General features: G+C 49.8%; 2 protein-coding genes across 2 annotated transcripts in view; one reads left to right on the top strand and one right to left on the bottom strand.

Annotated features, from left to right (window-relative positions):
* Positions 1–14970, bottom strand: part of LOC146759366 (uncharacterized) — a 233401-nt gene extending 218431 nt beyond the window's left edge. The window contains exons 1-2 of the mRNA XM_085510360.1: positions 14842–14970; positions 13394–14293 (exon numbers count right to left, since the gene is read on the bottom strand). Coding sequence (XP_085366486.1) covers positions 13394–14293; positions 14842–14970 — 1029 coding nt within the window. The remainder of the gene's footprint in view (positions 1–13393; positions 14294–14841) is intronic.
* A 795-nt stretch (positions 14971–15765) lies between these two features.
* The window catches only part of LOC146759365 (inositol 1,4,5-trisphosphate receptor-interacting protein-like 1), a 32611-nt gene continuing 20578 nt past the window's right edge, over positions 15766–27798 (top strand). The window contains exon 1 of the mRNA XM_085510359.1: positions 15766–15900. Coding sequence (XP_085366485.1) covers positions 15766–15900 — 135 coding nt within the window. The remainder of the gene's footprint in view (positions 15901–27798) is intronic.

The following is a 27798-nucleotide window of genomic DNA, read 5'->3' as shown; positions in this document are numbered from 1 at the left end:
ATATATTGAAAGCTTCAGATTTCCTTAATCTTTGTGGGAATCATATAATGTGCAACTCAGATCTACCTCTTTGTGCAGTGAGTGCCTGTAAATTTGCTGGAGCCTAATATAATATGGCCTTGTGCTTTCCACTAACTCACCTTCATTTCATTTTCATTAAATTTGCTTGGTAGTCAGATTTTGGTGTGTGGATATTTTAAAACAATCTAACTGACATTGGCAAAAAATTAAAAATAAATTAAAAAATGCACGACAGCATCGTATCAATTTTTATAGATAAGATACAGAAGAGCAGTTTCCCTTAGTTTTCTGTGCCTCTTTACTTTCTTACCCCCTCCCCTTGTGTGAGAAACTCTCAAAGTCAAAGATTTCTAGTTAGGCAAAGATGGCAGCGATAGCAGCAGTGCTTATTCATTATTGCAATACTGCGCGCACATCCCCTGTTGGCAAGGGAGAAACTGCACACCAGTCAGTGAAATCAATTCTGTTCTATGCCCTAAACCCACTGCAGGTGATGCTCTCATGGCTCTCATTGGTTGAGCATCTCAGGCTCACAGACTCCTCCAGACTGTTGCAAGGATTCATTTCCATAGAAGGTCAATTACCAACCTCTTGTTTTTAGGTCTGCCTTGTACTTTTCTGCAGAGAGAGAAGGGCAATGTTTCCAAAAGTCAGTACATTCATTCTGTCCTGTGCTGGGCTCTACCCACCCTGTATTTATCTTGTGCTTGTCTCAATTCTCCCCATGTCAGAATGCCCCCAGTCTGAACTTAACTCTGTTCAGCAACTTTCTTGGTGGAAAAACTACTTATACAGCTGTTTTACAAGAGGGTTATACATTCAGTTAGGGCCTACACTATGTACTGAAAATACTGGAAACTTCCACTGCAAAAACACAATCTACCTCTCCCATCTGTGCAGCCTTGCAGACCCAGAGCATGCCAGGTTATTTCTGCTTTCATAGCATTTGCATGCTGTAGGGTGAGCACAAGGTTCTGCTGCTTGATTCTTCTGCAAGAGCTGCCTACCGGCAAATGGTTGCAGGGATGGAGGATGTGACAGAAAGCATTTGTCTCCACAAGAGCAGAGTTACATTCAGTGCAGAGTGTGAGAGTCAGGTTGGTGTGGAAAAGCACTGACACGCTGGGGATGATGCAGTGCTCACATGTCTAACACTCACAGACATTACTGTCAGAAGGATGGTGCTGTGTTGTGCTTCTACCTTTGGCAGCCCCTGGAGAAATGCTGTGGCACACAGAACACCTTTGTATTGCACTGACTGCTGCCATGCAGCATGGATTTCACACCAAATCCAGAGGAGCATGACTGCATCTATTTGCCCTGAGAAAAACTACTGTAGCTGAAGAGATGAGGAGGCAGCTGCTCATCTGCAGAACAAGCAGCACTGCCAGACACTGGGCCAGGTGAGCACCTCCTGCTGCAGCGTGATGATGACAGGGCTGGAGATGATCTGCAAAGCCAGCTTAAAAGTGGGAGACGTGAGTCAACATGGCAGGAGGACAGAGGTGTTAGGGAGCAGCCAAGGCATCAAAGAGTATCAAAAGGCTTTGAAAGGTATCACAAAGTGACAGCCAGGAAGACTGGGATTATCATGAGCAGCAACCTGGATGCTAGAGATTATTTGCTCCCATACAAAATGGTAGAGATCTTGCTGCAGACATCCCAAAGCCAGGCAAAATGGGAACCCAGAGCTCTGCCTGCACGAACCCCACAGCCAGAGTGTTGCAAGCTGAGCTGCCTTGCTGTTTGTTGCATTCATCGCAATCACTGTGAATGAATACTCAGAATGCAGTCAAGGCGATGACTGAGCATGAGAGTGACTTTATTCAATAAAAGACAGGAGGGCTTGAGAGGTCAGGGGTGAAGATGGGACCCCTCTTGTCAAGATGAGAGTGGCTCAGAGCTGGTGCTGCTGCCTGGTGCCTGGGACTGGCAGCCTGACTCTAAGTCCCCATCTAAGATGCTCAGCTTCACCTCACTGATGCTGACCTGCTCCTGCATGGTGGTGCTGCTGCTGGGGCACTCGGGCTGTGCTTGGGATGGGCAGCACTGCAAAGGCACTTGTTATGGTTTTGCAATTTGGTTGGTGTTGGTATTCCACATCAGAACACCATGCTAATAATGGGAGTAAAGGGGACAAGTTTTTTTTTCTGTGAACTGCCTTAATGAGCATGTGGGGTGGGGCACCGGAAGGGAAGTGAGGAAGGGGACGGCGTTGCTGGACCGGCTCCCTGCGAGGAGACAACGTGGTCAGACCTTCCTGCCTTCCACAGCTCCATCGGTGAGATTTGGGACTTGGTATTCTCTTTGTTGAGACTCTCTTGTTGTTGTTTAGTGTTATTAGGTTATTAAACTGCCATTCGTTCTCAGATCACCTTTTTCCTCCCTCATTTTTGGTTAGACCTAATCGCAATCTCCCTTCCCTTCCCCGTCTCCCTAAACGCACGTGGCCGGGCCGCCCCGCATTGCCGCTAGAGAAAAGGGGGGGGGGCTTTTGTTCCTGCTGCCCCGGGTTTGTGCCCACTGTCCCGGAGTGAGCTCTAGAGAGAACTCCGTGACATTTTTGGTGGAGAATGCGGGCACAGCTCAGGGCAATGTTTTGGGCAGTAATTAGGTGGTCTTTTTCAGCAGCCCTGTATGTAGGACTGATAGTCCGTAGGTTCCTGTGGTCCTGGCTTAAGGACTTCCTGATGTTGGGGGTAGGGGTAGATTTATTAAGCCGATGGCTGGCAGGGATAGAGATATCTGCCTGGCTCCCTTCCAGACTAACGAACATCACAGGCACCGTGCTTGAACTGGCTCACGAATGCTCTGAATTCCTTAGGTATGACTGGGGTGTCAATTGGAATACTGTGTTGTTAGTCTCTCTAATTGTAGTAGTTTACTATAAATTGCAGAGAGACTTGCAAAGAATAGTGCAGAGAGTCTCAGAAAAGGGGCCAGAAGCATCGGAACCCCCAGTATCAGGTAATCTCACCCCTGAACAACAGAGGGACCTTGGGAAATTAATAGAACCCCTGAGTGAGTGTGGGAGATCAGGGGGATCTCAGAACGAATGGCTTATGAAAAAGATAGAGATTCTCGAGAATGAGATCCAAATCCTAAGGGGAAGGCAACAAGTTAATCCAAGCCGATCACAGGAAGCACCAGCATCAGTGTCAGTCGCCCCAGTGGAAGGCCAGAGATGGGAACGTGTGTCCTCACGTCTGGAACGGATGGAGGAAGTAGAGGAAGATCCGGGCGAGGGACCCTCCCCAAAACCACCAAGGAAGGCAACTCAGAAGACTAACAGACATGGAGAAGATAGTGACGATGAAGGCCAGAGATGGGAACGTGTGCCCTCACGTCTGGAACGGATGGAGGAAGTAGAGGAAGATCCTGTCGAGGGACCCTCCCCAAAACCACCGAGAAAGGCAACCCAGAAGACTAACAGACGCGGAGAAGATAGTGATGATGAGGGAAAAGTCACTGCTTCCTCTACTCGTAAACCTCTGAAAATTACTGAAATCCAAAGTGCGAGAAAGGAGTTTGCCCGACTCCCAGGTGAACGCCTTGTCACTTGGCTGCTCCGGTGTTGGGACAATGGGGCCTCCTGCATGTCCCTAAGCTGCGATGAGGCTCGTCAATTAGGAAACATTGCTCGAGACTCATCTATTGATAGAGGGATCAGCAGATGTCTCGATGGAGTCGCCAATCTCTGGGAGAGGATTCTATCAGCTGTAAAGGCAACCTGTCTTCTCAAAAGTGATTTGGAGCCTGTACTGGAAAAATGGAGGACAGCTGAGGAAGGTATCCAGTACCTGAGAGAAATGGCTGTGGCCGAAATGCTGTTCGATCCCACGTTTGTCCCTGGGGACCCAGAGGATTACCATGACCCAGAAAAGGTGAGCGGTACTCCGGAAATATGCAAGAAGCTCATACGGTCAGCACCAGGGAAGTATTCCAGTGTACTATTAACGAACTCTAACAGGTATGATGAGCTGGATAGGAGACCTGAAATTTTTGAGCTCATCCTTTCACTGCAAAATATCGAATACTCACTACTGCCACACCGTACCACCATCGCAGCCATCTGTAAAATGGTGGATAGAATGGACCGAATGGAGAAAAGACAGGACAACATGCAGAAGAGCTGGTCTGCGGCAAGGAACCACAGTGAACCTGTGGCAGTCTCAGCTGTCAGACGCAAACGCACACCTGTCCGAGTGAAGGACCGCAGTGAGCCTATGTCACGTGGTGCCATGTGGAACTACCTGCGTGACCATGGAGATGATATGAAGAAGTGGCATGACGAACCCAATTTTGTACTGCGAGCACGGGTAAGAAAATTACAAAAGAGGTCAGCCACTACTGAGGTTGCCTCTACTGCTTCAGACAACCAATAGAGGGGCCCTGCCCTCAGCCAGGGGGGGGAAAGGGATAATAGAGTGTATTGGACTGTGTGGATTCGGTGGCCTGGCACATCAGAACCACAAAAATATAAAGCACTGGTGGATACCGGTGCACAGTGCACTCTGATACCCTCAGGTTTCGAAGGGACAGAATGGATACATATACATGGGGTGACTGGGGGTTCGCAGGAACTGTCTGTATTGGAGGCTGAGATAAGCCTCACTGGTAGAGACTGGCAGAAACATCGTATAGTGACTGGCCAGGGGGCTCCTTGCATACTTGGAATAGATTACCTAAGAAGGGGACATTTCAAGGACCCCAAAGGATACAGATGGGCTTTTGGAATAGCTGCTATAGAAACAGACAATATTAAGCAGCTGTCTGATTTGCCTGGCCTATCAGAGGACCCGTCTGCTGTGGGGTTACTGCGGGTGGAAGAACAACGGGTGCCAATTGCCACGAGAACAGTACACAGACGACAGTACCGTACTAATAGGGATTCCTTGCTCCCCATCCATAAGCTCATTCAACAACTAGAAAGTCAGGGAGTAATTAGTAAGACCCATTCACCCTTCAATAGCCCCATATGGCCAGTGCGCAAAGCCAGTGGAGAATGGAGGCTGACAGTAGACTATCGTGGCCTTAATGAGGTCACACCCCCATTGAGTGCTGCAGTGCCAGACATGTTGGAACTCCAGTATGAACTGGAATCGAAAGAGGCAAAATGGTATGCCACCATTGATATTGCCAATGCATTCTTCTCTGTCCCTTTGGCCACAGAGTGTAGGCCACAGTTTGCTTTTACTTGGAGGGGTGTTCAGTACACTTGGAATCGTTTGCCCCAGCAGTGGAAACACAGCCCGACCATCTGCCATGGGCTGATCCAAGCCACATTGGAACAGGGCGGTGCTCCAGAGCACCTGCAGTATATAGATGATATCGTTGTGTGGGGTGATACAGCAACGGAGGTTTTTAAAAAAGGAGAATGGATAATCCAGATCCTCCTGTCTGCTGGTTTCGCTATTAAGCGAGACAAAGTGAAGGGCCCTGCCCAAGAAATCCAGTTTCTTGGGGTGAAATGGCAAGATGGGCGTCGCCACATCCCAATAGACGTGATCAACAAAATTACTGCAATGTCTGCGCCCACTGACAAAAAAGAGACACAGTCCTTCCTGGGTGTGGTAGGCTTCTGGAGGATGCACATCCCAAATTATAGCCTCATTGTGAGCCCCCTCTATCAGGTGACCCGAAAGAAGAATAGCTTCGCGTGGGGCCCTGAACAGCAGCAGGCCTTTGAGCAAATCAAGCAAGAGATAGCCCGTGCTGTGGCCCTGGGGCCAGTACGGATGGGACAGGATGTGAAGAACATCCTTTACACGGCTGCTGGGGAGAAAGGTCCCACTTGGAGCTTGTGGCAGAGAACCTCAGATGAGACCCGAGGCCGACCCCTAGGATTCTGGAGTAGAGCATACAGGGGGTCGGAAGAGGGCTACACTCCAACTGAGAAGGAGATCTTAGCCGCATATGAAGGGGTCCGGGCTGCCTCTGAGGTAATTGGCACCGAAACGCAGCTTCTCCTGGCACCTCGACTTCCAGGGCTGAACTGGATGTTTAAAGGGCAGGTTCCCTCCACTCACCATGCCACAGATGCCACATGGAGTAAGTGGGTTGCACTAATCACACAGCGGGCCCGGATGGGGAACCTCAGCCGTCCAGGGATCCTAGAAGTGATCATGGACTGGCCCGAAGGTAAAAAGTTTGAAGCACCACCAGCAGAAGAGGTGTCACGCGCCAAAGAGGCTCCCCCATACAATGAACTTCTGGAAAATGAAAAGAAGTTCGCCCTGTTCTCTGATGGATCGTGCCGCATTGTTGGGAAACATCGCAGATGGAAGGCTGCAGTGTGGAGCCCCACACGACAAGTTGCAGAGGCCACGGAAGGAAGAGGAGAATCGAGTCAATTTGAGGAGGTAAAGGCTGTCCAGCTGGCCCTAGACATTGCTGAGTGGGAGAAATGGCCAGTGCTTTACCTCTATACTGACTCATGGATGGTGGCCAATGCCTTATGGGGGTGGTTGCAGCAATGGGAACAAAACAACTGGCAGCGGAAAGGTAAACCTATTTGGGCCGCTGAACTATGGAAGAACATTGCTGCCCGAATAAAGAACATGGTCCTAAAGGTGCGTCACGTAGATGCCCACGTGCCCAAGAGTCGAGCAACAGAGGAGCAACAAAATAACCACCAGGTAGATCGAGCTGCCAGAATTGAGGTGGCTGAGATAGACCTGGATTGGCAGAATAAGGGAGAGTTATTCCTAGCTCGGTGGGCCCATGAGACCTCAGGCCATCAAGGCAGAGATGGAACACATAAGTGGGCTAGAGACCGAGGGGTGGACATAACTATGGATGCTATTGCGCAGATCATCCATGATTGTGACACCTGTGCCATGATCAAACAGGCCAAGAGGATGAGACCTCTCTGGGGGGAAGGGCGATGGGAAAAGTATAAATATGGGGAGGCATGGCAGATTGATTATATCACCCTGCCAAAGACTCGTAATGGTAAGCATTATGTACTCACCATGGTGGAGGTAACCACTGGGTGGCTTGAGACATATGCGGTACCCCATGCCACTGCCAGAAACACCATATTAGGCCTAGAGACACAAATCCTGTGGCGACATGGCACCCCAGAGAGGATCGAATCAGACAATGGGACTCATTTCAAAAATTCACTGGTGAGCACTTGGGCCAAAGAACATGGCATTGAATGGATCTATCACATCCCCTATCACGCACCAGCCGCTGGTAAGATCGAGCGCCACAACGGTTTGCTGAAAACCACGCTGAAAGCGATGGGTGGTGGAACATTTAAGAACTGGGAGAAACATCTAGTAGAAGCCACCTGGCTGGTAAACACCCGAGGATCAGCCAACTGAGACAGCCCTACACAGTCCAACTCCCTGCGTACCGTGGAGGGAGACAAGGTTCCTGTGGTGCATGTAAAGAATATGCTGGGAAAAGCGGTTTGGGTCCTTCCAGCCTCTGGAAAAGGGGAGGCCCCTCCGTGGAACTGTCTTTGCACAGGGACCTGGGTGCACCTGGTGGGTGATGCAGAAGGATGGGGATGTTCAGTGTGTGCCACAGGGAAATCTGATGCTGGGGGAGTGCAGCCTGTGATTCCATGTGTGTATATATATATATATATATCTGTATGTACATATGTAATGCATGTTAACTACTGTTCTGTTTATATGTTGATAAAAGTTAGGCATGATGTGATGATGTGTAATAAGGGGTGGAATGTTATGGTTTTGCAATTTGGTTGGTGCTGGTATTCCACATCAGAACACCATGCTAATAATGGGAGTAAAGGGGACAAGTTTTTTTTTCTGTGAACTGCCTTAATGAGCATGTGGGGAGGGGCACCGGAAGGGAAGTGAGGAAGGGGACGGCGTTGCTGGACCGGCTCCCTGCGAGGAGACAACGTGGTCAGACCTTCCTGCCTTCCACAGCTCCATCGGTGAGATTTGGGACTTGGTATTCTCTTTGTTGAGACTCTCTTGTTGCTGTTTAGCATTATTGGGTTATTAAACTGCCATTCGTTCTCAGATCACCTTTTTTTTCTCCCTTACTTTTTGTTAGACCTAATCGCAATCTCCCTTCCCTTCCCCGTCTCCCTAAACGCACGTGGCCGGGCCGCGCTGCATTGCCGCTAGAGAAAAGGGGGGGGGGCTTTTGTTCCTGCTGCCCCGGGTTGTGCCCACTGTCCCGGAGTGAGCTCTAGAGAGAACTCCGTGACAATGAGGAATTATAAACTGGAATACCAGATACCTGGCAACGTAACAATGCTTTGGCAATGAAAACAGCTTTATTCATCTCTGTAATAAACCAAACCAAACCAAAACAAAAACAACAATCCAACATGACATTGACAGAGAAACTTGAACAACAACAACAAAAAACTTCAAGGGAAAAAACAGGCATTCAACTTTCAAGTCAGCTAATCGTGTGTTCTCATGGAAATGATCTTATAGGAGTTCTTGTTGAGAAACTCAGCAGGAAGAGCAACCTCAAAAATAAAGCATGAGACATGGTTTTGCAGCACTGGGAACCAGATACAAGCACTCAGTTTGCCAGTCCCATGCTATGCAATTAAAGAGGCCTTTACTGAGGTTTCCCATTAGCCACTGAATTAGCCATTTGACAAATCACCTTTTGCATTATTCAGCCTGCTCAGGACAAACATTATCTGTAGAGTGATTTAACCCACAAGAACATGAGAACTGCTACACTGGCTTAGGCCAGCAGAACAGCTCCAGCCCCAAGCCACAGGCAGCAGGCAGCCAGCAAGGCAGGCACGGGGGAATGGAGCCCTGTGGCCAGCGCTGCCACCCTCCTCTGCACCAGGCACTACGTCAATGTGCACTCAGACACAGACCTTCCCCTAGGTCTTACTCCCTTTAGGCATCACAGACTTCACTACACCCTTCTAAATGACAGGACTATTTGGCAGCTAGGACAGCTGTCACTGAAATCCATGACCCCAGTTCATGGCAGGGCAATGGACTCCTCTGACTAACAGTCTGGATCTCAGATTGTCCACCTATGATTGTAGTAAGGGCACTGCACAGGGTGTTCAGAGAAGCTATGGATGCCCCATCCCTGGAGTTGTTCAAGGCCAGGCTGGATGGGGCTTTGGGTAACCTGATCTAGAGAAAGATGTAAGCATTAGAAGTAGATGATGACTAAGAGCTTTTCCAACCCATACCATCCTATGATTCAAGGAGCTGAAGATGGCACAGTACCTGTCCCTGAGCATCAGGGGACCAAATACCAGACTTGAGACCTTTTCTGAGAACCATACATTTAACTTCTCTGTGGCCCGTCTCAACATCCTACAGATACCAATTGCTCTCAATTCCTCTACAGGTTTTCTTACTTCAAGAACCATAAGCAAGAGATGCCACAGAAAATTACTATTATTACCATTCCATCATAGTCTGAAGGCCAGTCAGACACAGAATCACCAACGCAACCACTTTTGCAGCAGGGTTAACTGGGAACATTTATGAAAGCTTGGAACTAGAGTATCATCTTTTACCCCTGGATCTGTACTGCCAGTTCCAAAACACTACCTGGACAGCAATTACTATTGCACCACAGCATGCAGTGAGATCAGCCCCTCCACCTGCAATTAATTCCTGGTGTGTCCCTTTGGGGCAGCATACAGCACAGCTCCCACTCACCCAGAGCTCAGGAGCTGACAGATCAGTTAACCTGGTCAGGAGAACCTCATGCTCCTCTCTGTCAGCTCCCCTGCTGCCAAGCACAGGTGGGTACCCACATTAGCGCTGTTGTGGATGAGGGGTGGCCCCAGAAGGAGCACCACTGAAGAACATTGGCTGGCTGCCTGGGCCTCATGCACACCTACAACAGACAAGAAGGTGCTTCTTCCAGGATTTGTTTCCAAAATGATGTCTCAAACTTCACAGTATTCAGCATGCAGGAACCATGTAGTCAGAAGGTATATCTGACTAATCAGAAGCAAATCTTCCCATTGTATCACAAAGTAAACAATTATTTTATATATATTTATGGAGGGAATGGCTCACTTTTAAGCAACAAAAGCCTGTAGTTGTTTGGATTTGGCCTTAGAGGCTTGAGTATGTCTCCAGTACTGCTTCAATTCAACCGTATTTCTTTTTGCTCTCCATCTGCACCATAACACGCTTTCACTTCCAAAGCATTTCAGGTAACAACTTGAAGAACAATTTTTATTTTAAACATACACACACATCTCTTAGCATAAAACTCATCAAGTAGTGTCAGCAAGCACATTTTAATAGCATAATATCGAAAAGTAATTTTACTACTATCTAAGAGTCTGAAGTCTGCAGAGGATATATTTAGATGCATATAAATAGACAACAGTCGGTGATGTCTGGTCAAAGGAGTACAAATCTTTCCTAATGCATGGAATTTGCCTGGCCCCAAACACTGCAACAGCACTTAGACAAGCCTTTTCTACTTGGCTCAAATTCTGCCAGGCCTGTTAATAACAAAGCTATTAGCATGATTTTCTGGATGGGTTGCTTGCTTAGAGAATATTCAAAGATTGTTCTAATAAACTAAACCCGTTACCACATCTGAAAGCATAGGAAATATTGATCAACAATGGAAAGCCATTAGCCTTTCAGCATTTAACATATCCCCATGCGCCCCAACAGACCGACAAGCTCTCCAGGTACCTTCGGACGCTCCATCTCCCCACTGCTTGCAGGCACCTTTGCTTGCCCAGACCACACCAGCGGGAACACCATCCCCATCTTCTGAAATTTTTGGAAAAACATGTACACCAAGGCAGCTGCGTGGGGAGCTCAGTTACAGATTGGCCTGGGGAAGCTCCGTTTCCCTCTTTCTGTGCTGTTCTGACACATTTGTTTTTGGGTTCCCACCTGTTTTGCCCCACATACCTCATCAGTCCCATTCTTAGGTTGGACAACACCTTACCTTCTTCCTCTACCTCATGGTCAACATCTACCAATGTTCATAATGATGCAGCCAAATACAAATCTCTTCAGGCAAAAGATTTGTACAACAAATTCAAAGACAGCACCCAAGAAACCATCTGAATAACACTGCACCTCCTTGAGCATAAACCAAAGATGAGATTGATGAGTGCAAGGAGTCCATTCCTGGACTTGTGTAGGTTTTAGTAAGCCACAAAACTGGTAGACCAGCTCAGCTTCTAACTCATGCGAGACTCTTCAAATAGCCAGGATTTATTTCCACTGACTGCATTGCCATGAGAAAACTGGTAACTGCTTTTTCTGAAAGAAGAAATGCAAGCTAATATACCATGGGAAGCTTCTTAGTAAGCTTTGTGACTGGAGGCCTAGCTGGCAAGCTTGGGTGTGCATTTTGATACAGCCTTAATGCATTAAAATGCATTTATTATGCATTTAAACAAATGCATAATCCCTTGAGAACAGCTTATATTTAGAAATGTAGATCAGAAAGGTGTTTGGGCACTGAGAGCATTCAGTTTCTGGTATGGTTCTTCCTGCAGAATTGAACCTGACTCTCAGACCAACAGAGAGGAATCGCTGCTCCACGTTTTGGAGCACAGCGGCTCCACCCCACCAGGACAGATTCCAGCAGTAAAACACAGCAGTGGGCTGACACCAAGGGGAGACCCACACACAGCCCACGGCTCCAGGGGATGACTCCAAGCTAATGGAACCAGGCAGAGGCCCCACCACACCACGAGGCACACACTGCCCCAACAGCCCTGGGCACTCTGCTCCTGCCGATGGCTGCAGGTAGGATGGGTGCTGCCAGAACCAGCCCAGCCCTCCCAAGGAAGTAGAAACCCTTTGACACACAGTTATCACCAAAAGGCTCCAACAACCCAGGGAGGATCCATCCATCCCACTGCTTTGTTGTCTGTCGACCTTCACTTGAAAAGGGCTGGACATGCAGCATTCAGACAAGGATTCTCAGAAGGAATGAGCAGACACCACCTTACTCTGGGGACATGTAAACGTGAATGGGAAAGATCAGTAACCAGCAACATGACGAGAAAGGCATAGGTATCCTGGGCTGTCAAGCTCTGTAGGAGACAGTCAGAGACCGTGCAGGGACAGCCCCAGCTAAAGGCTCCCAGCTTTCCCCTCCTTGGTTTGGGGGCTGGTCAGATGATGTTCACACCAGCAGCTAAGGCCAACACACCCTCCTGTTCCAGTTGCTCAATGCAATGAAAATTGCCTGCCCTGGAGACATGACAGACCAGGCTAGAGAGAGAAGACAACAGCACAGGAGAGGAAATACTGCTGCCCTGTATCACAGAAGAAAATGACAGAGGGCAGTGGCCGTGATCTGCAGATGCCGTGCTGATGCCAAGCCAGCGCCTGGCAAGCAGCAACAGCAGGAAGGGCTGTGACAGCTCCTCGCCCACCTCTGCCCGTGCTCCCCAGGTGTGGCAGCACTGAACTGCCCCTCCGTGTAGCCGCCCTCCGTGGCTCCCTCCTCAGCTGCAGCCGATCCCTGCAGGGAGGTTTGTTTGTTCCTGACATCAACATGGCTGCAAGGTTTCGGCTGGCTCCTCAACAACTGCCGTGCTGTCTCCCCTAACGGGAACCTTCCATCAGAAAAAAAAAAAAATAAATAAAAAAAAGGTTGATTGTGTCCTACATTTGCTTTCCCGCAGACGAGGAGCGCTCACTACACACAAAAAGGAGGGGAGGGGAAGGGACGGCACTTAACACAAATCCTGGGATCCCGGGGACAAGCGACAGCCTCCCAGGACAGAGGTGCAATGAGAGGCGTGTGCCGGGCGAGGGCAGCGGGACGGCGCGGCTGACGGGAGCCTCCCGCGGTGAGGGCAGGCGGCAGGAGGGAGCCGGGAGCCGCATCTCCGCACACCCGGTGCGTTCCCTGCGGAGGAGCTCAGGAACCCCCCGCAGCCGGAGGAGCCGAGCCGTGCCCCCGAGCGAGCGCCCGGCAGGACCGCGGGCACGGCCGCGACCCCGGCAGCGCAGGGCTCGGGCGGCACCGCGCAGCCCCGGCCCGGCCCGGCGGTGCCGGCGCTCCCCAGACGGCGGCAGCACCGCGCCGAGGAGCGGAGGGGGCGGCGGCCGCCGCGGTATCCGCGGCCCTGCAGCACCCCCAGCCGCGGGCGGCCGCCGGCGCCGTCCCGCGGGCAGCGATGGGAGCGCGGCCCGGCCCGGCCCGGCTCGTGGCGCCCACCCCACCCTCGCCCCGCGCGGCCCCGCGGCCGCCGCCCCCCCGGGAGGGGAGTCCCAGGCGCCGGCGGACACCCCGTCCCGTCCCGTCCCGGTGCGATGCGGGGCGAGCCCTGCACGGAGCCGGGCGGGACCCCGCCGCTGGCGCCCTCCCGCGCCCCTTCCCCCATGAATAAGTAACGGCGGCTGCAATGCGGCGGGAGCCGGGCGACGGCCGCCAGCTCCGCGATTACCTGGTGCCTCTCGGGGAAAGACGGCGTCCGGAGCGCTTCCCCTGCAGCGGCGGCCGCGGCCGGGCTCCGGCGGGGCTTCAGACTCTCGCAGCAGGCAGGCTGGCCGCCTCTCTGCCCTGTGCCATGGCTCAGCAGCCGCATCCTAGACCGGCTCCGCGGTGGCGGCTGCCGGCGGCCGCGGAGGGAAGGGCAGCCCGCACGGACGGCCCCATGGAGCGCGGCGGCTCGGCTCCGGCTCCGGCTCCGGCTCCGGCTCCGGCTCCGGCGCGGGCAGCGGCAGCGCACATGCACACACGCACACACCGCGCCGGGCGGGCGGGAGGCGGGGGGACGGCGCGGGCGCGGGGCACGCAGCGGCGCAGCCCTCCGAGCCCGCTCGCATCGCCCCGCCGCGGGCAGCCCGCGCCGCTCCGCTCCGCGCCCGCCGACCTCGCGGTGGAGCCGAGCCGGGTGAATCCTCGCCGAGCGCTGCGTGTCCGCGCTTCGCTGCGGAACGACGGAGCTTGGAGGGGGGGGGGGGGGGGCCGCGGAGCCTCCCCGGGGGCACCTACGGCGCGGCGGGCGGCAGGGCCATGCGGCTCCGCGCTCAGGCGGAGCAGCCGCGGCGCCGCGCGGTGCGGTGGGGCAGGGCGGGGTGCTCGGCCCGGCCCTTCGCTGCGCCCATCCTCCGCACCCAGCGCTGCCGCCCGGCCCCGGCCCCCGCCAGCGGCGCCGCGCGATGCAGCACGGAGGCGGCCGCCGCCTCCCCCGCGCCGCGCCGGGGCGGGCACGGGATGCGGGCGCTCCCCGCCCCGCACGCACGGCTGAGCCGCAGCCGCCCGACCGCGCGCAGACGTGTCGCGGGCCGGGCAGCCGCGCACCGGGCGGGGCAGCGCCGACAGGGAGCACGGAGCCACGAGTCTGACCAACGCTCGGGTCGGGATGCGGGAGGGACGCGGGACCCCGGGCCCCGTGGGGAGGCGGGTGCGTGAGGAGCGGAGCGGAGAGGAGAGGAGAGGAGAGGAAAGGAGAGGAGAGGAGAGGAATGCTGCTGCCACCGCTCAGGAGCGTTTTCGGCTTTCGAGCGGCTTTTCCGCTGAGGGAACCGGCAGAAACGGCTGCGGCGCCAGGAGGAGCCACGCACGGATTCGAGGCGGCGTTGGAAGCCGAGCGCGGAGCTGCGCGGAGCGGAACCGTCTCCTGCCGGCCCGGCCCCGGCCCCGACACGCGGCTGGGTGGAGGAGATGAGCCCGGCGCGGAAATGAGAGGTTACGTTGTCTCCGGGGTCAATAAATTCTGTAGGCGTCAGGGTTTTAGAGGTTGTTACCTGTCTCCAGGACTCCTAGCAGTGTGCAGCTCTGACATTTTGAAACCTTGGTCCGGTTTTCTCAGAAAATGACAGCGATGTTACAGCACGGCGAGCAGAGCACCGCGACAAACACTGCCTGCCCAGAGAGGAGCCGCCGTACCTTGCCAATGTGCAGCAACCCTGCGCCTGGAAAGAGGCCCCCACCACTGGCCATGAACCCTGGCCCCTCGGCCACCCTCCCGTGGGGACAGCAGTGGTGCCGCTTGGCTGGGGCTGTCCCCACTCTCATGCTGCCTGCAGCTGGAGGAGCGCGGGGCCAGGGTTACTGTGGAGCATGTGGGTACAGCCCATCGTTGTGCCGGGATGGATGCAATGCTTCTGGATACCTTGTGCTGGGCGTTGTGCTGGGTGCGCACGTGGGGGGGCACAGCCCCAGAAGAAGAAGAAAGCTGCAGCGCTGCACCTCACACCTTCCTCCTGGAAACCTTCCTGCCCTGGGATCCAGCGCCTGGGGTCAGTGTGAGCAAGGGAAGGGAATGCGGCTTTGCTCCCAGACCCATCTCTGTGCAGCCTGAGGACACAGTTCTTGCAACCTCTAAGGGGGAAAAGGAGCATTGTTTTGAGATCAGCACCACAGCTTGTGCCTGTGGACCATCAAAACTGCCCTTCCCAGAGCAGTGGCCACCTCTGCCCTATCAGCAACTGCTGCCTGGGGCTGGGAACTGAGGATTGGCACTGAGGGCAGCTCTCCTCTATCCATTTTCAAGCCTTCTGCTCCATGGATCAGGATCAGGCTGTTACAAGGGCAGAGAGGCCCAAGTGATGAAGGAAGGGAGCGACTGATTCCTCTACTCCCCTAAGAGATAAGCCATGTCAGAAAGTTGGCTTTGCCGGGGTTTTCTTGTGCATCCCTAATTTTCAGTTCTATCACTGCTGTCTTTTAGAACTGGAGGGAGTGTGTTTGGTGTTCCTCAGTCCCATGCTTGGCCCTGCTCAGCATTAGCAGTGTGCTCCCTGGAGGGAGCGGACAGACAGGAAGGCGCTCTGTGGTAATGCATCTGCAGTCTTGGCTGACCTCTGCCACATGGAGCAGCCTCCTCAGGCCTCTCATTCCCAGCATTTGCTGCCTTGGCACTCCGTTCTGGCCCAGGAGCAGCAGGGCGGGCACAGCAGCGGTGCCAGCTGTGTTCTGGTGCGAGGAAAGGAAGCAAATGTTTGGGTATGACTTTCTTGGTGACAGGAGAAGCTTGTTCCAAGTCAGGCTCATAGTGGAGGCTGCTCTGCTTTGCTGCCATCCAACACAAACACCAGGTCTGGGTCAGAATCACTCTGAACAGGTACTGTGACAGCACCTCCCAGCAGCTGCCTCCTCACAGGCAGGTTCATGAACATCCTGCACCCTCTGCTCTCAGGGCTGTGCAGGGACTACTGCCAGCTCAAAATTCATGTTGGGCATGGGCCTGAAATGGCCCTGCTGCTTCGGTAACATCCCCAGGGAAAAATGCTCGTTTCCAGAGGGTCTGGGAGCGCTGAGAGGCAGGTGGCCATGGGGAGCACCCGCTGTGCCACAGCTCAGCCACTGTACCTGCACTTCCACCCTTCCCCACGAGCCCTTGAGGGAGCTTTGTCTTACTGCAGCCTTCAGGAACAGGATAAATGCCTTCTTTCTGGCAGAAGACCACTTGTTAGCCTATATTCTCCCTTCATAGGTATCATTCAAGAATTATTTGATAGAATCACTGAGTGGCTTGAGTTGAAAGGAACCATTGAAAGTCATCCCATCCACCTCCCCTACAATGCACAGAGACGCCCACAGCTCCGTCAGGAGCTCAGAACCCATTTCCTGACCTTAAGGGCCTGCAGGGATGGGACACCACCACCTCTTTGGGCAAATTGTGCAGTGCCAACACCACCCTTATTGTAAAAACTTCCTTATGTCCAATTTAAATATCCCATCTTTCAGTTTGAAATCATTTAACCATTTTCCTCTGGATGAACACACCATCAGGTCTGTGTCTCCCCTGAACTGAGGACTCCACATATGGAGCAGTGCTCCAGGTGAGGTCTCGCAGAGCAGAGCAGAGGGGTGGGATCACCTCCCTCAGTCTCTGACCACCCTGTTTTTTGTGCAGCCCAGGGTACAGTTGAACTCAATGATCTCTAGAGGTCCCTTCCAACCCCTACAGTTCTGTGATTCTGTGATACAGTTGTCTTTCTGGGCTGTGAGGGCACATTACTGGCTCACGGACATCACTTTGGTCTCTTTTGGCTGAAATAAAGATGGAAGGCTGCAGCTACGTGCTGTACCTGTCATGCTGCCCAAGTGCTTCCTGCCCCCCAGAGCCATGTGCCCCACTCAGCCCTAGGCACAGTGGCTGCTTGTCCCCACCTGCTTTACACCATAACCCCTTGCTGGCCTTGCAGCTGGGGAAGATGCCATCAGTTAGAAGTGCTGCCCAGCAGCTGGGCACGCAGGCGTTTTTCTTGGGGAAAGGAAGGAGAAATACTTTCCTAAGGTGTTGTGTGCAAACCTGGGGAAGTGACAGATTAGGGAGACAGTCTGGATTGAGCAAAATGCTTAAAAACAAACCAAAACCACCTCTGAGTGCTAATGCAGTGTGCTATGTACACACCCTAAAGGAGACCAACAGCAGTGCAGGGAGGTAGAACAGCAATGGATGGGTGGCTGCAAGGTTTAGCATCCCTGTTGGAACTCTGAAGCAAGAGGGAGTAAATGCTTCTTTTTATGGTAGTCTGTAGTGGCTAATCAAGAAGCGTTTGGGAACTGCGGTTTTTACTCATTTTTACAAGAAGCTCAATGCCTCAGTGACGGAAATGTCGGGGCAGCGCTGCATGCAGTGTGCCCTCCCCTGAGGGCCGGGCAATGGGAGCACTGCGGTTATCGGGCACAGGGGACGCTCTGTCCAGAGGCAGCAGCGCGGTACGTCAGGTTCATCGCTGTTGGTTTCCCACGGTTTAAATTATTCTAGTTTCAGTTCTGCAGTCTGTAAGATGGGGGAGCTGTTGCATTGCACAAGAACCGCGCAGGCTGCTCCTCCCGGTTCCACGCGGTGAGAGCCTCCCGGGCCGGGCTCACCCGATCCATCACCAGCGATGACTCCGCGGGAGCCTGGCCCACGGAAGGGATTGCTGGATAAGCCTCTTCCTTACTTTAATAGCTCTAACGCTATGTAAAGTGGACTGGCGTTGCATTGAAGCCCACAGTGCACGTGTTCGCGAGCAGCAGCACGGACTCATTTATTGCCCCTGGATGTGCTTCACTGCTGGGTGATGGTGAAGCAGGCTGGTCCTCAGGTCAGCTTGGTTCCCTGGCTGAAACTAAGCCAGGTGAAATAGATGCTTGGTTGCTGATGTGCACCTTGGGATTCTTAGTTTATGGGTTTGTTGGTTTGTTTGATTGTGGGTTGTTTTGGGCTTTTTTGTTGTTGTTTTGTTTTGTTTTTTAATCTTTTACAAATCTTTTCAGCCTAGATTTACATTCATGATTACAGTATTATACTGTTTGTTCTCTAACAGCCTCGCTTTCTGAGAAAGAAGTAAAACAAAGCACTGACACCTTTTGGGTTGATTTCTAAATCTCATCTGCGATAAAATGAAGATTTCTACCAATTGGCACCCGACTTTCAAAATGGTGGTTTATATCTCTCTTTTATCTAACAAATGCCACCCAGCAGATCACTACCAGCACAAGGCCTGTTGGACAGCAGCGTGGCCCCAGCACCAGGCTGCATGGGGGACGGGGAGGATGGGGAGGAACACAGAGCACCACTCCAAGTGCCTCCATCATCACTGTCCATCTTTCCAGCCTGCTCACCACAGGGTCAGTGCACTCCCACTGCATTCAGGCAGGCAGAGCTGCTGGGTGAGGAGTGCATGGGATGGGACGGGCTGCACCCAGCTGTAGTGAAGTGCCTCTGCCCCACACACTGCAGCCACCCCTGTGCTCATGAAATAAAACCAAGCATCTGGGTTAAGGATGTGCTCCATTGCCCATCTCCTTTTCCCTTCTTCTGGCAGTACTTAGGTGTGCCCTTGGCAGTTATTAATGAGCTCCCTTAACACTTGCACTCTTTTCATGTTGCTGTTTGCTTGGTTGTTTTTATTTTTTTAATGCTTTCTTATTCACATTATTCCTTATGTGACTTATATTTTACTTGTGGAGATGACATCTCTATAGGAAGTAGCAAAGTCAGCATCATCAGCCTGCATGAATTGCCTGAGCATTCTTGCTGCTTCTGAAGCAGCCAGGTGAAGGGCTGGTTTACAGCATGAACTGAAAATGGTTTGCTTGTCTCCCAGCTGCTGATTCAAGTATTTACCTTAGGCCAAGACTTAAGTGGAGAAGAGAAATTTGAGCCGCTTGCTCCATCTTCCTTCTGCATGTCCTATCTATTATACCCACCCAATCAGCTGAAGGCTCTCAATTAGCTGATGAGTGGGAGGATGAAGAACCATTTATGCACACAAGTTTTAAAAAACAAACAAAAAACCACTCAGTTTACAGTCTTTGTGGTCACAGCTTAAAGCAGAATTTCGTTACAGAATTTCATCACTGGCATAACCACACTTCAGTGACAAAGTTGCATCAAAGCAAATCAATCGTTACTCCAAAATTTTACTCACAGGTACTGGCAGGGTCTAATTCTGTCTGATGATTTTCTGACCAGAGAAGGAATATTCCACTGGGCAGGAAAAGGAGTTAGATAGAATGACTTAGGCAGAAACATCCCAAACAAGTAGAAATGGAAAGATGCTGGGGTAACTAATATTGTCAGGAATTTGCCAATGGGGAAAAAAAAATAATGCAGAGGCACATGGGCAAAAGAAGTCTTGTAATAATTCTTCAAAAGAGAGGGAGCTGGAATCTGGCATGGATCCCCATAGCTTCCAAGCTTGTTCAATTAAAATCAACACTGAGTGGGTTTTCTTTCACTTCCATTACTCAAGCTGCATTCTTCAAAGGGATAGCAAATGAGTGATATGCATATGAAAGAACCATGGAGTATGAAATTACAAAATGATACAAGGTTTGGATATTTGCACTTTGAGATATTAAATCTTCTGAAGAAAAATATTTGAGCAAATTCTGAATAAAGGACCCTACAGAGGAGGAAGGAAGAGCTGTGAGATAAATCTAATAAAGATGATACTATGCAATTTCTGAACACTCTTGAATTACTGAGTTTAGCTGTGGCAGTGTTTCCAATGGAGGATTCACTCCCACATAGTCAGGCAGCAAGCACATTTTAAAGCCCATTTGGAACTATTTTCTACTCATGGTGCCATGGGGCAGTCTATGGGGAATACGTATGTCACAAAATCAGAACCACAGGGGTGGAAAGGGACGTGTGAAGCTCCCTCAGCCCACCCTCTTGCTAAAACCCAGGTGACTTTATTATTTTTATTGTTAAAAGTGGACATCAGAAATTCACTTTTTTCTGCTGTAGCAGCACCAGCCCTTTGGTGCTGACCTGAAACATGTTCCCTAGCCCTCTTCCACTCCTGCTTTGCTGTTCCACTTCTCTCATAGTACTTCACACGCTCCATCAAAACCTCTTCTTACTTTTCTTTTAGAAACCTTTGTTTCCTCTGTGATTTTTATTGAATCCTGGATGCATTTCCCTATGGTCAATAAGCTTTTTTCCCCAGTTCTTGCAAGTTTTCTCATTTCTTATGGCCTCTTTAAAACATTCATCCATTTGAGGCACCATCACTCAAATTTTCCCTTTTGTGGAGGAGCCTAAATGCGCCGCACACAGCTACATGTTAGTAGGAAGGGATTTTTTTAAAATCAAAGTGGGGCTGTCTATGTACAGTAAAGAAATAAGTACTACTGTCTCCATTTAGTCCATTCTCTTATGACTCCGCTCTCAGATTTCAGGCTGGATAGCAAAAGGGTGTGCTGCCAGAAAAGCTTTTCACCTCCTGGAGAAGTGCAGATACTCATGGACAAGATGTTCTCAGTCAGCACACCCAAAAATGTGTGTCCTGTGTAGTTGGTTCAGAGCCCATCCCCAAGGCTCTGAGCATGTGGGCCCCACTCACTGCAGGCAAAGCCTTTCCTGCTCCCCGCTGCAGAGCCACACATCACCCAGGGACTGATCCACACAGCTGTTTGCTTTCTCAAAAACAAACAACAACAAGAGAAGAAAGAAGTATCTTTAACCACATTCTGAGAGATTTTATTAGCTCTATCTGATTTTAGAATCATTTCTAAAAAATAAATTTACCATTGCAACTCAGTAAGTCTGTGTATATTTCCAGCAGAAAAGCAGAGGAGAGTTTTGACATTCCTGGTTTTATCTTCAAACATGATGGGCACCAAAACACACAAAAGAGAACCCACACAAAACACCTGGTCTCATTTCTGATATAGTTCCATACCAAACATGGATTTCACACAAAACATGTACAGGTGCCCTGCTGGGAGACATGCGGCTGCCCCATCCTGCTGTGCAGCACAGACTGTGTGTGAGTGGGCTGAGAAAGAGGAGGGTGAGGAAGGCTTCTTAGTTCAGCACGGATCCACTTCATCTTGACTTCACCTGCAGAGTCCGCTGGGATGCTGAGCCGTGCTCTTCGCAGCTCTGGTGTTATTACAAGCCTGCATTATGTTGAAAGCCAGTAATTAGATATGTTCTTTAAATTGCTCAAGTGTTTGTATAGTAAGCAATTACCAAATTCTACATCACAATTCTACAATTAGCAATTCTACATTGTTAATAATGAATTTAAGGCTTGTGCAATAGCTCTCAAGTGCTTGGATTCCTCCTGGAAGGATCATGTCTGCTCTCTAAGCACAGGCTGCACACCAGCCTGCCATCAGCAACCAGGTTGTTTGGACAGCGTTGGTCCCTCTGCCCAGCCCAAGGGCCAAGCAGGTAAAGGCCAGGAAACAGCAGCTCCAGCTGCAGCTGTGAGAGTGGGGGCAAAGGGGAAGCTGTGTGAGTCTCTGGTACCTGAGTACGGCCAGGAGGATAGAATGTCCTTCTGTAGGGGAGGGATGTGGGGAGATGCTGCAGAAAACAAGCAGCCTCAGGAGTTTCCTATCCTCCCTGCTCTCCATCTGACTCATATGAGGGGAATGTGCCACTTTCCATAGTCCCCAGCACCCAATTCCCAGACAGAGCTGGCACTGCTTGCTGAGTGTGGCACCCACATTCTGGGAGGTGGTGAGAACACCTGAAGTCATTTTCTGGTTGTTTTCTCAGATACAGTTTGAAAAATCTTCAAGGTTGAAAAAGCCAGTCACAAGTGGCATCCCTCAGGGGTCAGTCCTGGGACTGGTGCTCTTCAACACCTCAATGACAGACGGTGGCATCAAGTGCAACCTCAGCAAGTTTGCAGATGATACCAAGCTGAGTGGTGCCATCGATACATTGGAAGGAAAGGAAGCCATCCAGAAGGACCTGGACAGGCTGGAGAAGTGGGCCTGTGTAAAATTAATGAAGTTCAATAAGGCCAAGTGCAGGGTGCTGCACTTGGGTCAGGGCAGCCCCAGGTATTTATACAAACTGAGGTAAGATCTCCTTGAGAGCAGCCCTGCGGAGAGGGACCTGGGGGTCCCACCAGGAGGTGGATGAGAAGCTGGATATGAGCCAGCAGTGTGCACTTGCAGCCCAGAAGGCCAGCTGTATTTTGGGATGCATTATAAAAGGGGTGGCCAGCAGGGAGAGGGAGGTGATTGTCCCCCCTCTGCTTGGCACTTGTGAGGCCCCATCTGGAGTGCTGAGTCCAGGCCTGGGGCCCTCAATACAGGAAGGACATGGAGCTCTTGGAGCAGGTCCAGAGGAGGCCACTAAGATAGTCAAAGGGCTGGAGCACCTCTTCTATGAGAAAAGGCTGGGGGAACTGGGCTTGTTTAGCTTAGAGAAGAGAAGGCTCCAGGGAGACCTCATTGCAGTCTTCCAGTACTAGAAGGGAGCACTTAGGAGGGGGAATGCCTGTTTATGAGGATGAATAGGGATAGGGCAAGAGGGAATGTTTTTAAACTAAGACAGGGGAGGTTTAGATTAGAGATTAGGAGAAAGTTTTTCACCTAGAGGGTGGTGATGCACTGGAACAGGTTGCCCATGGAGGTCGTGGATGCCCCATCCCTGGATGTGGCTCTGGGCAGCCTGGTTTAGAGGCTGGCGGCTCTGCATGTGGTGGGGAGATTGAAACTAGATAATCATTATGGTCCTTTCAAACCCAGGCCTTTCTGTGACTTTGTTATTTTACGATTCAGACTCAGCTCACAGTGGATAGATGTTAGTGGGCTTTTGATTAGAACCAATTGCATCATCTGCTGCATCTCGCAACACATAAAATGTGATTAGTTTTCCATGTTGCAGAGGTAAAGCAATGGCAGCCCTCATCTAAACACTAAAGATGGTAAAGGATGTGTTGATAGATTTTATTTCTTAATAGAACCACTGATACGGTTGGTGAAGTTTCAGATCTGAAGAGCTTTTTTTTCTGAAACATTGCCAGTGTTCTTCCAGTGCATTAGGCAGCAAAGCACAGGTTCCTGCCTCTGCTGTGAACATTCAGCGCCTCTGTCCTCATAGCACCACAGCCCCAGTTCTGTGCTTCACATGGGCAGCGGTGCTTCTGTCCTGAGGAAGGGCACAGCCAGTGGGGAATCCCAGTCAGTGGTTTCTACAACTGCCTCACAAAGCTGACTCTTCTGCAAGTGTCAATTTGATTAAAAAATATAATAATAATAAAAATCCTTTGTAAGACAGAAACATTTGTGTTCTCTTGCTTTAGAATTGCAAAACAATGCATCCAGGAAGAAGTTCCTTTCACCCTGAGCTGAGCTGCTGATAATGCATCTAAGCCTTAAACATGTAAGGGATTGCTCTGGCTAATTACGTGTTTCACACTTTTTAATTGCAAGCCAGAATGAAAAGTAAAAAGGCCAAAAATACAAAATGTTCCTGTGATTTTCAGAACAGCTCCATAAGCAGAGCTTTGCTGTGCTCTAACATAGGGTGTGCCAAATGAAAACAGCAGCACATTGCACACAGAATGGCAGAGTGGCTGTGGGTGAAGCTCAGGGAGCATCATGGCCCAGGAACCAACACTTACTGCTGCACAGGTGTTAATTCAAGCTTTCGGTTGTGGGTACAGTTAATAATGCATCAAAGAAGATCTGATGTATTACAGACATCGCATAAACTATTACTGAAAACTTGTCCTCCATATTTTCCCAAGGCTCACAATCCACTTTATGAGCCTCCAAGTTGTGTGTTTTTCCCATTCGGGTGTCCCCTTTGTGCTTTATTTATTTTCCCAATTTGTATGCATTTATTCAGTCTGCACTGTATAGCAGTTACTATTTATCACTGCTCCACATGCCATGAACTCTGCTTGGCAGCACTGAGCAGTCTGGAGGCCCCATTTGTCTCATGGTTGCCTTGAAAGTCCTAAGCCACCACGGCCACTCAGAAATACACACTATTTTTTTTTCCTGCAGGATAAATAAATAATTCAGCAAAATGAAGCATAACATATTTCTTTTTTTTTTTTTTTTTCCCCTCAAATTTTGCTTAAATAAGAATCAAGAGTTTGGGAAGAATTTTCTCTTTTTTTGGAAAATGTTTCAGTTCTAATCCCCTTCTCATCTGCAATTTCAGGTCACCATTTCCTGCTTCTCCCAGTTCATTTCCATCTTTCCATAATGGAAAAGGGATGAAAAGAAAATGGAAGGAACAGAACACAGAACAAAAATATTGATTGATTTAAGCTTTCTTTTACTAGAAGTGGAAACTCACTGAGGAATCCCTTCCTCCAACTTTCTCTTCCTCTTCTTCTCTCTTCTCTTCTCTTCTCTTCTCTTCTCTTCTCTTCTCTTCTCTTCTCTTCTCTCTTTTTCTTTTCTTAGTATTTATCGTAGGAATGTGGTGTAGTGGGCATGGTGTGATGGGTTGACAGTTGATTTGATGACCTTAAAGGTCTTTTCCAACCTTAATGATTCTGTGCGTCTATTTTTTATACAACATAATGTCCTGATGATGGCTATCTCAAGCTGGTTCTGCCACTGCCGTCCACCTGGACGAACCCCTGTGTGCTGATGCCCCTTCCCATCATCACCCAATCCCCTGGACCATAACCCATTTCCTCTCTCCCTGACCTCACAGAAGTTACACTAGCTTCACCGAGTGTCACCATCTCTCCATTTCTGCCTTTTTTAGGACAGAAGGGTCTGGCCCAAAGATAGCATGGGTGTCTGTTTTACAGTGTAACTGCCCTGAGTAAAACTGAAAAGAATTATTTCCTTTCATTATGCTGCATTGTCAGGTGGGAATCATCATCTGTTGATTGTCATTTAAGAGCACTTTCTTACAGCTGTCATGAAAGCAGTAAAGGTAGACAGCTAATCAGCCAGAAATTGCTAGTGAGCTGTCCTCCATTAGTAAAAGAGCAAAAGAGCATTATAGTTCTGTGTCCTGTCAGAATTAAGGCACTAACTGAACTGAGAAACTGTTCATCATTGCTGAAACAGAAAGACACAAAGATGGCATGATGTTTTCACCCCTGAGATTTGTGGGATTTAGATGTGATGTTTCCTGAGTACTAAGTGCAGTAAGTGTATGTAGCCTGAGCCATCCCTGGGGCAAGGCTGCTCTTGCCAGGGCTCTTAGGGTCACACAAGTTACTGGAGCCCAGCTGTGCACTGTACTTACATGGGCACACCTCATATATAACCAAAACCATGGCATTACCGAGCATTATTGAAATCTTAGGAATCAGATTCATGATAATCCAGATCTCATGGCTGCAGCAGGCGCTCACCTGCTCATTCCCACTACTCATGGGAAAAGGCAGGATGCCCACTGCAGCTACATGTGCAAAAACATTGCTGGGAACCATAAGACTACAGCAAACAAATAACATTATCTCATACACAAGTTGTATTACTTCAATAATACTTGTTGCTGTAGTGGAAATGCTGTAGTGGCCTGAAGCAATGATGGAGCACATGGTGGGAAGGCAGAGCCAACCCAGGGGAGCTCTGACTGAAAGAGGTGGAACTAGGATCCTCCCCTTCCCAGACCTCATTAACGGGTTGGCAGTGGAGGTATTTCTTGTTGGAGATCGCTGTGTAGTTGAGGCTTTGAAAGAGTAGGCAGATTCTTATCTTTTTTTTTTGTTTTTCTGTGTACACAGCTGCTCTGTTTGAGCATATCTCTCTTTGTTACAGCCTACAATGCTGTTATTACTGCACTGTCTATCGTGTTTCTGTTGTAACACAAACCATGATTTTCTCCTCTAAAGTTGGTACTCACATGTGGAGTGTTCTTCATTTTGAAAGGTGGCAATTAAACTCAGTTTTTAAGTGTAACACTTAATGGACTTTACACAGTTCTGATCGTTGTGATGCAGTTCCCCACAGAAATGTTGCCCATTTCCACGTGGTGCTTCCCCCACCCTGTGCTGCTGCTGCCCAGGGAAACCCTTGTTGCTTGGGATCCCACCCAATCTAATGCCATCCCCTGACCCCATGGACAACACCTGCTCCTGCTAGTTGCAGCTATAAAACCCTTAATTGTTGCTGTTACTTAATTATGTTATATTATAATGTTACCTTAATTGTTACTCTCCTCTCTGCTTAGCTGGTGCTTCGGGATCTGTGTACTTTCTGCTCTCCACTCTTCATTGTCCTGTGCTTTGGGTCTGGGTTCTTCCCTGCGGTCTGTTCATAGCAAACGGTGCTGCTTGCTCCCAGTGGTGTCCTAGCAGTGTCCTAGCATCACTCCTTCCCCTAGGCTGTGCCCTGTAGCACAGTCAGTGTTTTGCTGTGGGTGAGGTGTGTTGGGAGCTGCAGGAAGCAGCACTGCTGTCTCTTACCTTTACTGATTAAAAAAATAATAATAATAAAAAATGTTCCCAGAGATGCCTAATTCCTGCAGCATATTTGGATTTCCTTAAGTTTTTTATAAAGTTCTCACCAAATGTTCTCTGCAAAGTAACAGTGCTGTGGGATGTGTGGAGAGAGCATTTGTTGTCTTTTGTTTCTACGTAATATATTTAGTATATATTGTTCATAGATGTTGGGAAAATTTCAGCTCCAAACATTTTGCTCAGTTGTCTTTTAATCCCAGAAAGAGACTGAAGAGAGCCTTCATCTTTCTGTATTTGTATCCCTGTGGGGCCTCAAGATTCTGGGGAGCACAGTCCCCTGAGCCCCGACACTAATGAGCCCTTCCCCTTTCTCCATTGGCTGAGCTACTCAGGGTTCACGTTCTCCTTGATTCACCAGTTTGTTGCTTTGCCCAACTAGAACCATGTTTGTATCCTGTAAAGTCTCGCTTTTGCAAACAAGATTTACTTGCAGGTGCTAAGCTAGCATCTCCTGCCATATATTTACAAGATAAGATTGCTTAACCAGATCCTTGGGGCTGAAATTCTTCTTTTCAGCTTTTTCTATGTCTTGTTTTGAGGGGACCCCATATCCTTCCCAAATTTTATTTTGCAAGGACACTTCATTCTTGTTTCTCCTTCAATAGATAACCTGGAAAACTCAGTACATAGTGGGAACACAAAGCCTGCAGATGATTCAGCCTATGCTGAAAAACTTCCATTGCTAGTGGACTTCATCACTTTCTCTCTTGATACTTAGTTGTGTGAGGTCCTTCTTTCATGCCTTTGGTGTCGGCTTTAAATAATCAGGTATAAAATCACTGATGAAGTTTATACTGCTGAAACAAAAGGCAGGGGTTTATAGTGAACTGTTCACAGTGCATAACTAGGTATCTGGTATTTCTGCAAGAAGCAAATGAAATGTCATCACTGCAAATATTTGATACTGAATCAGGTCTTGGAGACAGCAAGAGGCAAATTGAATACTCAGAGTTTGAGGCAGTGCTGTCTGGTTTGGCCTCTGCCCTGCTCTGTGCAGCCATGATCCTGCCAAGCTGGAAAATGTGGTGGTGAACTTCACAAAGGACATAACCAAATGTAATGGAGTTCTTCAGCACAAGGAAGAGGTGTCTATGCAAAAGATAAGGTATGGGAAGAGGGAAGGAAAACAATTGAGAAACATTCTGCACTGCATCTTGCAGCACATGAACAAAGCAGACCAGCAGCAGCACTTCTTGAAGCAGTCTCT

Source organism: Coturnix japonica, chromosome 10, assembly GCF_054131305.1.
Source record: "Coturnix japonica strain WE chromosome 10, WE-NBRP24, whole genome shotgun sequence".
Lineage (NCBI taxonomy): Eukaryota > Metazoa > Chordata > Aves > Galliformes > Phasianidae > Coturnix > Coturnix japonica.
This window is presented reverse-complemented; position numbering and strand designations above follow the sequence as displayed.